Source organism: Parasteatoda tepidariorum, chromosome 8 (genome assembly GCF_982258835.1).
Source record: "Parasteatoda tepidariorum strain Cologne lab strain chromosome 8, Ptep-v5.0, whole genome shotgun sequence".
In the NCBI taxonomy this organism is placed as follows: Eukaryota; Metazoa; Arthropoda; class Arachnida; order Araneae; family Theridiidae; genus Parasteatoda; species Parasteatoda tepidariorum.
In genome coordinates, this window is record NC_141762.1 from 31,947,871 (window position 1) to 31,960,230 (window position 12,360).

At 34.5% G+C, this 12,360-nt stretch overlaps 2 protein-coding genes across 2 annotated transcripts in view; one reads left to right on the plus strand and one right to left on the minus strand.

The window, feature by feature from the left end:
- Positions 1-321: 321 nt before the first annotated feature.
- LOC122273094 (uncharacterized) lies at positions 322-5,620 on the minus strand. Its single transcript, XM_087149510.1, has 2 exons — positions 4,925-5,620; positions 322-4,365 (listed from the first exon to the last, which is right to left on the minus strand). The coding sequence occupies exons 1-2, from the start codon at positions 5,618-5,620 to the stop codon at positions 322-324; spliced, it is 4,740 nt and encodes a 1,579-aa protein (XP_087005636.1).
- A 6,511-nt stretch (positions 5,621-12,131) lies between these two features.
- The window catches only part of LOC107438514 (sperm-specific sodium:proton exchanger), a 71,029-nt gene continuing 70,800 nt past the window's right edge, over positions 12,132-12,360 (plus strand). The window contains exon 1 of the mRNA XM_087149511.1: positions 12,132-12,156. Within this exon, the coding sequence (XP_087005637.1) occupies positions 12,132-12,156 (25 nt within the window). The remainder of the gene's footprint in view (positions 12,157-12,360) is intronic.

The window sequence follows — 12,360 nt, forward strand, 5'->3', positions numbered from 1 at the left end:
TCTTGTGGTTCCTTCACTTAGTATTCTCTTCCAAGGTCTTGGGCTGTAGATAACTAATTACACTTAGGCTGAAAAATACTTCGCACAAAACGTTTAAGAATTAAATTTAATAATTAAGCATGATAAAAAAGGGAAAGCTATATACAGATGAAAAGAGTTGTACGTTGCATGACAAATTCTAAGCTATACCACGCTCGTGGAGAAAAAGTTCGTAATTGAATGTTTCTGTATTTATCCGCTAGGGGGGATTGAGGCATTCTCAACACTCCCCTCCTTGAGTTCAGTAGAGTGACTAACTGAACTCAAAAAAAAGTCACAGCATCAGGGTTCAAATCGATCCGGTACACGCACTTGTCTTCCAGCACGAGTTTGCAGAGGCGCACACTGATGAGGAGATTGCTTCTTTAGTTGTTCAGTCAATTTTTCTTCAGTTGTTTTGTTGACTTCAAGAGGACAAAGTTTTTTCAAAGGACGGATTATGATTCCGGATTTGGTTTGCAACTTAGCAGTTCGGGCATGTCCATCTTTACTTGGCAAAATCTTTAAAATACGCCCGAGAGGCCACTGAATTCTGTTTACATTGTCATTCCAAATTATCACAATGTCCCCAACTTGCAGAGCTTCTGAAGTTTTGGTCTTTGAAGAAGTTTCTCGAAGTTGACCAAGATATTCCGTTCTGAATCTCTTTCGAAGATTTTGACAGATTTCATTTCTGTATGCAAACCGTTTTTTAAATTTTTCTTGATCTAAAATATCGAAATCTGCAACACCCACCTGTCTTATTTCTTGTAGGAACATCATAGGTGTTATTGGTGATAGCTCCTCCGCATCATCGGACACATAAGTCAGGGGGCGTGAATTCATTACACTTTCACAGTCACAGAGAACTGTTACCATTTCCTCGTAATTCAATGATGTTCTACCCAGAACCTTTCTTAGGATTTTCTTCATCATGCCAATTAAACGTTCCCAAAATCCCCCATACCAAGGGGCAGACGGGGGAATGAAATTCCAGGTAATTGATGACAGATTGGATTCAGTCTTTAGCTTTTCCCAATCAATGCTTTTTAGAAGGTTCTGTGTTCCAACGAAATTAGTTCCATTATCTGTGTAGACAACTGACGGTCTTCCCCTTCGTGAGATAAATCTTCGAAGTCCCAAAATTAAGTTTTCAGTAGAGAGGGATGATAAGAGTTCTAAGTGAACAGCCCGAAATATAGCACAAGTCACCATCAAGATCCAAGTTTTTTGACCATCTTTCAGAATGAGGGGACCAGCCAGGTCAGCACCTACAATTTCAAAGATAGCTGCATCCTTCACTCTATCTGCTGGCAAAAGACCATCTGGTACATTGGGAGGTTTAGAATGAAAACGTTTGCAAATGAAACAAGATTTTATGGCATTTCTTATAGTTTTTCGACTTTTCAAGATCCAAAAATCCTCACGTAATGTGGACATCAGTAATTGAATTCCACAATGTCCTAATTGCTTATGCTTCCAATAAATCAGATTTTTAATCACAGTATAATCTGAGGGAAGAACTATTGGAAGACGAAAATTAAAATCATCTTCTCTCATAAATACCTTAGTTTTAATTCTGATCAGTCCTTCATCATCAATAATTGTTTTCAAAGAATTCAGTCTCTTATTTCCATCGATGGCAAAAGCATCCTTTTGGACACATTTCAGAATTATTTTCTCAGCATTTTTCAATTCTTTATTGTTGAGTTCTCCAGTGGTTCTGTCATTTTCTCTTTTCTTTGAATTTTCAGTGAATCGAAAAATCCATCCGGTTATTCTCAACAATTTCAAATAAGATGAGTACTTGTTGTAAAATTTTTCACTCTCCTTTACGTTAGTAGCAGTAACTATAGTCTTTCTTTTTTCTGCATTGATTGTATCGATATTTGGAAATATTTCGCTCTTCGGCCACTTTTCTTCAGGTTCTTTTAGAAAATCAGGACCATTCCACCATTCAGACTGCAGAAGAGTTTTTGCTGAGCAACCACGTGATGGTAAGTCAGCGATGTTTTTATTTCCAGGAACAAATTTCCATGAATTCGGGCAAGATAATCTTCGGATTTCTCTGACTCTATTTTCCACAAATGTACCCCATGATACGTCAGTTCTAATCCAATATAAGGTATCCATGGAGTCGGTCCAGTAGTGAGTTTCTACATCTTCGAGATTCAGATCTTTTTTGACGGATTCTGCTAACCTTGCTCCAATGCAACATGCCAAAAGCTCTAGACGAGGTATAGTTATGTTCTTTAACGGAGCTACTCGGGATCGAGCCTGGACTAACTGGCAGGTTACATCGCTCTCAACTTTAACTCTAAGGAAAACACAGGTGGCATAAGATTTTTTGCAAGCATCGCAGAAAACATGCAAAGATAAACTTCCTGAATGGAGTGTGAACTCACTCAATCTTCTGGGTATTTTCACGTTTTGCAGTTCAAAAAGTTGATTTTTCCACTTATGAAACTCTTTAACAATATTATCAGGCAACTTACAGTCCCATGAAACTTTGATTTTCCAGCACTCTTGTAAAATTATCTTCGGAATCAAGGTTAATGGTGCAGTAAATCCAATTGGATCAAAAAGCTTGTGAGTTAATGAGAGAATACTTCTTTTCGTTACAGGTTCATCCCTAAATTCCAATTTTCTTAAATCACAAGTTAAAGTATCTTCTTCTGTATTCCATAGCAATCCTAGTACAGGTACTTCTTTTATATTCAAAGATTCAAATGGAAATTCGTCTTTTTCAGCAATGCTAGTGGAATAGCTGTTGTTACACCATCCTCTAAGATCAAATTTGGCTGATGCGAGTAGTTTACAAGATTCATTTCGAAAATAGTCCAGTTCTTGAGGAGAATCGACACTGGTGACGCAGTTGTCCACATACATCGAGTTCTTTAGTTTAGTGGCTAGATCTTTAAGATGCGCAGGGGCTTGTTCTAAGTGATGGTCTAGAGTTGCAGCTAAAAGAAACGGGCTACAGTTTATCCCAAAAACAACCCTGCAATGACGATAAATGATCTCTTTTCTATGATCTCCTTCTTTCCACCATATGAAACGCAAATAGTCTCTGTCCCGCTCATGTAATGATATTTGCAAAAATGCTTTCCGAATATCAGCGATTACTCCTATTTTTCCAACCCTGAAGCGATTCAAAACTGAGGGAATTAATTCAATTAAATTAGGGCCTTTTTCAATACAGTCATTAATGGAAACAGAGTTTCGAGTGCGAGCTGAGCCGTCAAAAACGGGTCTACATTTCGTAGTAGATTGTTCTTTAAATACAGCCCTATGTGGTAAATAACTAACATTCAATGTTGAAGAGGCTTCAGGTTCGCCAACTCTCTCAATAATCCCTTCAGATTCCCATTCATCAAAAACCCTTTCATAATCTTTAAGTTTGTCAATTGATTTTAAAGACCTTATCGTGTTCTTTAATCTTTTTTCTGTCAAGGATTTATTATCTGCAAGAGGTATGTGTCCATCTAACCATGGAAGGCAAACTTTATACCTCCCGTCATGATCCATCGTTACAGTTTCTTTAAAGTGTTTTAGGGCAAGATCCTGCAATTCTTCTCTAGATCGTTTTTCACAAGGATCAACTATTCCCAATGTATCTAAATCCCATAAATCTGTGATTTTTGCATCATTAACATGAAGGGATAGAACCAAAAGCGAACTATCAAATTTATCATGATTGGTTGACTTTCCCATTACAGTCCACCCTAGATTGGTCTTTACTGCCACTAATCCACAAGAGAGATGTTCTATACGATCTGTTATAAGCTTTCTTGAAACGTCGGCCCCCAATAGTAAATGTATTTCGTTCAAATTCCTTTCATGTAAACATTCCTTACTTTTTGGGGAAATATCACTCAAAAATATACCCTTTGACTCTAGATCTTTTAGCAACTCAAAATTATTAGCCCTGGGAATATTCGTACAGATTTTCTTTTGATCCATAGCAACTAACTCACAACTATATTTTCTATCGATACTACTTAACTGCAAAGCAAATCGATTATGCAATTCTGTTGATTGAGATCCTCCAAAAAGTCCATGAGTAATTTCTTCCTCACCCAATTTTTCTAATCCCATTCTTTCAGCTACAAATTTACTAATGTAACTCCTTTGGCTGCCTGAATCATAAATTCCCCGGATAAAGTGTTCTTTACCTTTATTGTGTATACGAACAATCAATGTTTGCAAATATACAGTTTCAGACGATGTTTGATTCGTTAGTACGTTATCTTCAGAATTAGGACTATTTTTATCTTTAATATCATGGTCAAATTTAGAAAAGCACAAGACAGTTTGATGTTTACCTTGGCATCTACTGCACACAACCTTAAAACGGCAAAAGCGTGCAATATGGCCTTTATTTTCTAAACATTTAAAACAAATCCCCTTCTTTAACAAAATATCTTTTTTCTCTTCAACGGATAAATCATTAGCATATTCACATACGGAACTCTCATGTTTTGAGGAGTCGCAAAAACCGCATAATTTTTTATTCATGTTTTCATTTATTTCAGAAGAGATTAATTCTGAAGCGGAAATGAATTTATTTTTATTTTCTGATTTATTATATTTGATTCGAGTATCGGGAATATTTTGCTTACGGCTGGTAGAAAATGATTCAGAGAAGCGGCGGGGTCGAAGGTCATCCGCGTGATTCATTATTGCAGATCGTTCTCTAGAATTTAACTCCTTGGAGAGAAAGCTCAAAAGTTCTTTTATATCTGATTCAGTTTCACTTTCACGTCTGTTATATTCTAAGACTAAATCAGGCGGTAAAATTTTAATGAGAATGGGGCATAAAACATTTCCGTAATTTTTACAGACTAATCCTAAGGATTCTAAACTTCTTATTTGGGTATTTATAAAATTTTCGGAAAGAAATTACATCTCGTGAGTTCTTTAATGGTTGCATATTTATGATATGATTCATATGGGCGTTAATAAGAATATCTGTTCGGGCAAATCTTTCTTTCAATAATTTGACTGCCGTGTCATATGTTTCTTCAGAAATAGAAAAACCTTCTATTGTATTCAGGGCAGTTCCACCCAAATGAGCTTTTAAGTAATTAAACTTATCAATTTTATCGAGAGTGTCATTTTTATGAATGGCCGACTCAAAACTGTTCCAAAATGTCAGCCATTGTTTAAACTCGCCGTAAAATTTGGGAATGCTTAATTTGGGGAGTTTAATTCGAATACTTTCTTTTTGTTCACTTTTATAATTTGTAGACTCATCAAGTCCTAAGGATTTCTTATTTTTAGATTTTTCATTCGACATGTTTTCGTTTAATTCCTGAATTTTCTTGGTAGCGCGGAATTTACAACGAACAACTTTTTCACTGTACTCTTCTGATTTCGAAAATTCGTCTTCAAACTCATCTGGTGTAAACAAAACTTCTAATTCTTTGTTAATCGATTCAAGTGATTCATTTTTGTTCAGAAGAAAATGCAAACACTCTTCTAAAACACTGATATCTGACACTTCTGTTTTAAGTTCATTTTCTAATACATTCAGTGCTTTAGTAACAGACGATCTAAGCAAACCTCTTTTTTTCTTTAAAATTGTTACCCGTTCCTCCATTGTTTATTTTTTCAATTTAGTGCTAATTTATATTTTTCAGTTCAATTGAATAAGTGTTCAAATTAAAAAAGTTAACTACGTCCCAGCAGGGGATGCCATATAACGAATACTAAACAAAGACTTCTAATGATTCAATATATATCAACAAGGAATCTTACCTTGTTTCGGCTTCTTGTGGTTCCTTCACTTAGTATTCTCTTCCAAGGTCTTGGGCTGTAGATAACTAATTACACTTAGGCTGAAAAATACTTCGCACAAAACGTTTAAGAATTAAATTTAATAATTAAGCATGATAAAAAAGGGAAAGCTATATACAGATGAAAAGAGTTGTACGTTGCATGACAAATTCTAAGCTATACCACGCTCGTGGAGAAAAAGTTCGTAATTGAATGTTTCTGTATTTATCCGCTAGGGGGGATTGAGGCATTCTCAACATGCGTAATAATTCATTGAGCTAACTTTCTTTGTAGTTTCTTCACCTGAAATTAAAAATTTGATAATTAACCATTTCAAAGGCAAATTTTAAAGGCAAACAATACAGACATTAACCATTTTTTTAATAAACATTATTTTAAATCAGTGTCTTTCACAAATAAATGAAATAAATTATGATACTGATACTCACCATTCAATGGATTTTTCATTTTAATATTAAAATAATATCCATCTTCTCCTTGCCAAAACATCAGCGGGTATTGCAATGTGTCATATGATCGATGAGTTTCAGATATTTGTTGCAGTTGCCCAGTATCGCGACGTGTAAGCACAATATCGCGTTTTTCCAATTGTTCACCAACAATCAGGATGGCAACTTCGTCTACTGTTGGAGCATTAAATGTCCTTTCGTGTGTTCCAGATAGTCGTTTATCTGCTTTGATAACAACTTTATAGTCATCACTTGGCATGCGCTCTAAAGCACTTTTAAACAACCTGACCAACGCATGATGTTCATGAAGCAGACACTGCAAGTCTTGAAGAATTGCTCGCTTCATTCCTGCATTGATCTCTAGGCGTCGATCAAGTTGTTCTTCCATGTTGCCCATGAAATATATTTGTAAAAATTTATTCTGTGTATCCTCGAAAGGTAGTAATGATCCAATTCGATGATGAATCTGTCCTTGTATCTACAAAATAAAAACCAGACAGTATTAACTGGGTTATAAACACTTTTTTCGGTGGGAGAGTAGAGTTCAGAATTAGCAAATATACTACATAGGTACCAATAGATAAAGTAAGTTATTCTTTAACTACATTCTATATAAGTACAAAAATAAATACCTTAAATGTCGGATTAAATCCCCGTTCTTCGATAATATCTGCCCCAAATGACGTCATCTGGAAACAACCATTGTATTTTTGAGTATTTGCAAGAAAGTGGCGTGATTCTTGTGTTTCGCCACAAAGCAATGAATACAATGGCTCAGGTGGCGGAGTCAACAATGGCAATTTCACTTTACCATTAAGGCAGCATAATCCAGGCGTTTCTCCGGAAAACTTTAATGCACCACAATACTCGCAAACTACGTCCATTTGCCCAATGCAAACGCTAGTATGCAAGCTGTAATCATTGCTGCAATCGTATTGAAACGCTGCTCGATTCAAATCAGCACTTGATAAATATCTTGTTCTGCGTCGCAAATTATCTATTTGTTGACCTCTGTTGTTCGCTCGACGATTCTGCATTGCCAACCGAGCTGTTTCACGGGCTGCTTCACTTTGCTCTCGTGATTGAGAAGCACGAAGTCGAGCCATACTATCGCGGCGCTGTTCACGTGCAATTTCTTGTTCTTCTTCAGTCCTTTCATTTGCAGTATTTCGTATTCTTCTTGCATCACGGCTTTGTCGGGAAAGATTCGATCGTCTTGGTCGCGGCATTATTAATTATTAATGATCCAATTCGATGATGAATCTGTCCTTGTATCTACAAAATAAAAACCAGACAGTATTAACTGGGTTATAAACACTTTTTTCGGTGGGAGAGTAGAGTTCAGAATTAGCAAATATACTACATAGGTACCAATAGATAAAGTAAGTTATTCTTTCGGCGGATATTCTTTCGGCGGATATTTTTTCGGCGGAAATCTTTTGGCTATTGCTTTTAGCACTGATTGAAAACCGTCTTCGCCATTAACAGCTTGAGCTTGGCGCCATATAAATTCGATAAGGTATTACGAAAAACCACGTATAGCACGTAGGGTTGCCGTAAGTAGGGTCGCCAAATTTGGCAATTTATGCGAATTTTGGCCTTGTTGCGTTAATACGTAAGTACCTTTAATAGACCCTTTGGACACCATCTATTGATAAATAAATTAAAAATATAGTTGAACTATACGTATTAATTTATGAAGCTATGATATTAGTGCTCAATAAATCGACAAAGCTAAAGTTTTAAATTTTCATTTATACATGTATCATTTCCAATTATGTAAAAAATTTTATCTACTAAAATTTAAAGATTTAGAATATTTACTACTAAGATTTAGTATGTTCTTGCACAGTATTTCGCTTTTTTAGTCTTTTTTAATATTCTAATACACTAACCTAGATAATTTCTATCTCATCTTATTTCATCTTTCGAGAATTTCTATTTTGGCGATGAAGCTGAATTTGAATTTACTTATATATATATGTAAAACGACATTTCAAACAATACAAAGAGCATTTAAACGAAATGAATTATTTCGTTACTTTAAGGATGTATGAAAGCTGCATAAAAAATGTATGTAAATAACTTTATAAGCGAAATGCAAAACAAAGTGGTACTGTTTAAGTGCACAGTTAAGTCTTATTTACTTAAAGAGCAATACAAGTATTTAATTCGCGTGAGAATTACATATATAAATGAATACGTTCGTTAACTTAAGCAGAGAATATTTATTTTAGAAATTATTTATCATAGCGCGAGAATTTTATTTTTGTTTACTACTTCAATGTAATCACCTAAAAAATCTAATAAATCGTACTAAATAAACATGTAAACATTTGTTTCATAATAATGACCTTATATAGTCGAAAATATATTTACTTATAATTAGCTTTTGTTTTCTCAAGTCAGAAACTTAAACTTCTGAGTTATATATTAATAATAGATATTTAATGGTAGATATTTAATAGTAATAATAGATTAATGGTAATAATAGATATTTAATACCACGTTTTATAGTGACTGACGTTACATGTCAAGTCACACGGGAATGATGTCGAACGGGATAAAAAGTATCCTATGTCCTTCTCCTGGCTCTAAACTACCTCCCTGCCAATTTTCAGCTAAATCGGTTCAGCCGTTCTTGAGTTATAAGTGAAGTAACTAACACGACTTTCTTTTATATATATATATATATATATATATATATATATATATATATATATATATATATATATATATATATATATATATATATATATATATATATATATATATATATATATATATATATATATATATATATATATATATATATATATATATATATATATATATATAATAAATAAATAAATAAATACAAGAAAACACTAAGAAAGTTAAGAAAAACAATAAGTTTCATTTATTTCGCTTAAGCTGCAAGTAAACAGCACTCATTAGATAAGTTCAAAATGAAGAATAAAACAACAGTGTAGTAAGTGCAGTAAGAGCGACACTTTGAAACCCTCTTGTTACACTCAATTTCCGCTTTTTTTTCATCTTTTGTTTTCATATTTTGTAATCTGGCAATCTTTATGCGAAAACATTTTTAAATCATTCTTGAAAAATATCCGTCCATGTAAGTTGTTATGATTTTGCTACTCGCTTTATAGTCCCCCCTTTTTAATGTTTCTCCTTTTTATTTTATTTTATTATCTGTTTTTGCATGTTATTTTTACTTATTTTTAATTTTTGTGATCTATTTTATTTGTTGTTATTTTTATAAAAAAAATTTTTGAGTGCTCCTCACACTATTGTATTAATATATTTTGCTTTGACTTTATTGATACAATATCAGAAAGCACTCTGCTTTGCGGATATAATCGTGTGGGCTGAAGAAAAGATTATATCTTTTTTTCCGGTTTTTTAATTAATATTTTTTTTTTTAATAAACTGTTGTTTGTTATTTTTTTACTTATTATTTCCCACCCCCCTTTTTTTCATATGTCTATAATTTTTCTTTGTTTTATTCCTCATTTTGAACTTATATATATATATATATATATATATATATATATATATATATATATATATATATATATATATATATATATATATATATATATATATATATATATATATATATATATATATACAGGGTGGTCCCGAATTCATGGTGCAAACTTCAATGGTAGGTACAGGACATTGTAACAATGATTTATTGTATAGGAATGTATAGTCGCAAGTGACGCGGTGAGGCGTAAACAGGAGAAATAACGGCCGAAAGGAAGAACAAAGATTTTATTGAAAGCGTTGTTGACAAGTGTCATGTTTACAGTAAGTGTTCAAAATTGCGTTCACCAGAAGCGATACATGCTTGATTGACAGCGTCGGTGGAGCGATTGGCGTACACGTTCAAAGATGCCTGGTATTTCACGCACACCTGCAGCAGCTACAGATATGCGAGCGACGAGATCCTCATCTGAGTCAACTGGAGTCTCATAAACAAGATGCTTTAGATGTCCACATAAAAAGTAATCGAGGCTCGATAAATCGGGAGATCGGGGTGGCCAAGGGATTGGTCCACCACGCCCAATCCATCGAGCACCAAACGTGGCATTCAGGTAATTCCGTACATCAATGCTGAAGTGTGCTGGCGCCCCATCGTGCTGAAACCACATGCGGTTACGAATGGCGATAGGAACATCATGCAGCAGTTGTGGTAACACTTCTTTCAGAAAAATAAGATAGCTTCCGCCACTGAGTCGCGTGGGTAGTCAGTATGGGCCAATCAAAAAGTCGTTCACAATACCAGCCCATACATTAATACAGAAACGTTGTTGAAACGCATGTGGACGCGTTGCATGTGGATTATCGGTTGCCCACACATGAGAATTGTGCGCATTAAAGACACCCTCGCGTGAAAATGTCGCTTCATCTGTAAATAGCACATCACCTACGAAATCCGGCTGCAACGCACATTATTGCATCACCCACAGGCAGAAGTTCACGTGGAGAGGATAATCTGCTGGATTCAATGCTTGTACTTTCTGAAAATGGAAGGGGTGTAAGCGATTTTCGTTTAACTTTCTGCATACAGTCTGATGACTCACACCTACGTCACGCGCAACAGTTCTTGTGCTTGACTCGGGTCTATCAGCCGCAATGTTCAAGATGCTTTCTTCCAGCCTTGGAGTGCGGACAGCTCTTAATCGACCAGCGTCATGTCTGTTGACGTCGAACGCACCTGTTTCACAAAGTTGACGATGTAACCGTTGAAAAATTCCATGATCCGGCATTCGTTGATCAGGATACTCCACGCAATACATTCGTAACGCAGCTCTGCCGTTACCATTTGCACGGCCGTACATGTAATGCATGTCTGCTTTTTCTGCATACGTAAAGTCACCCATCGTCTACGGCAGCACAATTGTGAATGGCGCTTTCCCTGCTGCGATGCATCATTTTCAACGGCGGCTAGACATCTACTGCCCTCTACCGGCTATGATACCAATCGATCACTCCATTTCTCTTTCCTTTTATTTCCCCTGTTTACGCCTCACCACGTCACTTGCGACTATACATTCCTATACAATAAATCATTGTTACAATGTCCTGTACCTACCATTAAAGTTTGTACCATGAATTCGGGACCACCCTGTATATATATATATATATATATATATATCATAATAGATAAATACAAAAAGGACAAAAGGAAAAAAAAATGAAGAAAATTAAGAAAAACAATAAGTTTTATTTACTGGGCATAAGCTGGAAGTAAATAGAACTCATAAAATCTATTCAAAATCTAGAGAAAACATGGAAAAATTACAGAACAGTGAAAAAAGGGGAAAAGAAAAATGATAATAATAAAAAATTAAAAAATCCGGAAAAAAATAATAAAATAAAAAATTTATTATTTAGAAAGCACACCTTTTCGCGGATATAATCGTGTGAGCTGCTGAAATGATTATCAATTTTTTTTTCTTCTCATTTTTAATTTTTTGTTATTAGTTTTCTTTTTCCCTTTTTTCATTGTTCTGTAATTTTTCCATGTTTTCTCTACATTTTGAACTTACTTATATATATAATATTTGTGTGCGTGCGTGCTCGTGTGTGTGTCGTGGAACGTCTTTAAGGTCAATTTTTCCACGTTTAAACTTGGCATACGCATCACGAGCGATTCTTTCAGTTATGGCACCCTCTCCATACACAACGCAAATGTCAAAAGCAGCTTTTATTTCCTTAAAACCTTGAATAAAAGTAAAATAAAAAAGTGTTAAAAATGCTCATTTTTCTCAATTTTATATTCCATTTTAATGACTTAAAAAATAACAAATTGACCCGAGCAAAAAATATTATCGGTAAAAAAATATCATTTTTGGAATGGTCTACAACACTAAACGGAATGGTGAGACAAAAAAAAATAATAAAAAACGGCAGGAACTTCGTGCTTAATTTGATATGAAAAAAATTGGAACAAGCTTTTCTTTCTAAAGATACCTTAAATAACTGCAGTAATTATTCCTAAACATCTTCACATTTGTTTGCGTTACATTTTAATAAAGTAGCATCGTCAATTTCAGTAACATAATTGCAAATAAATTGTTTTCCA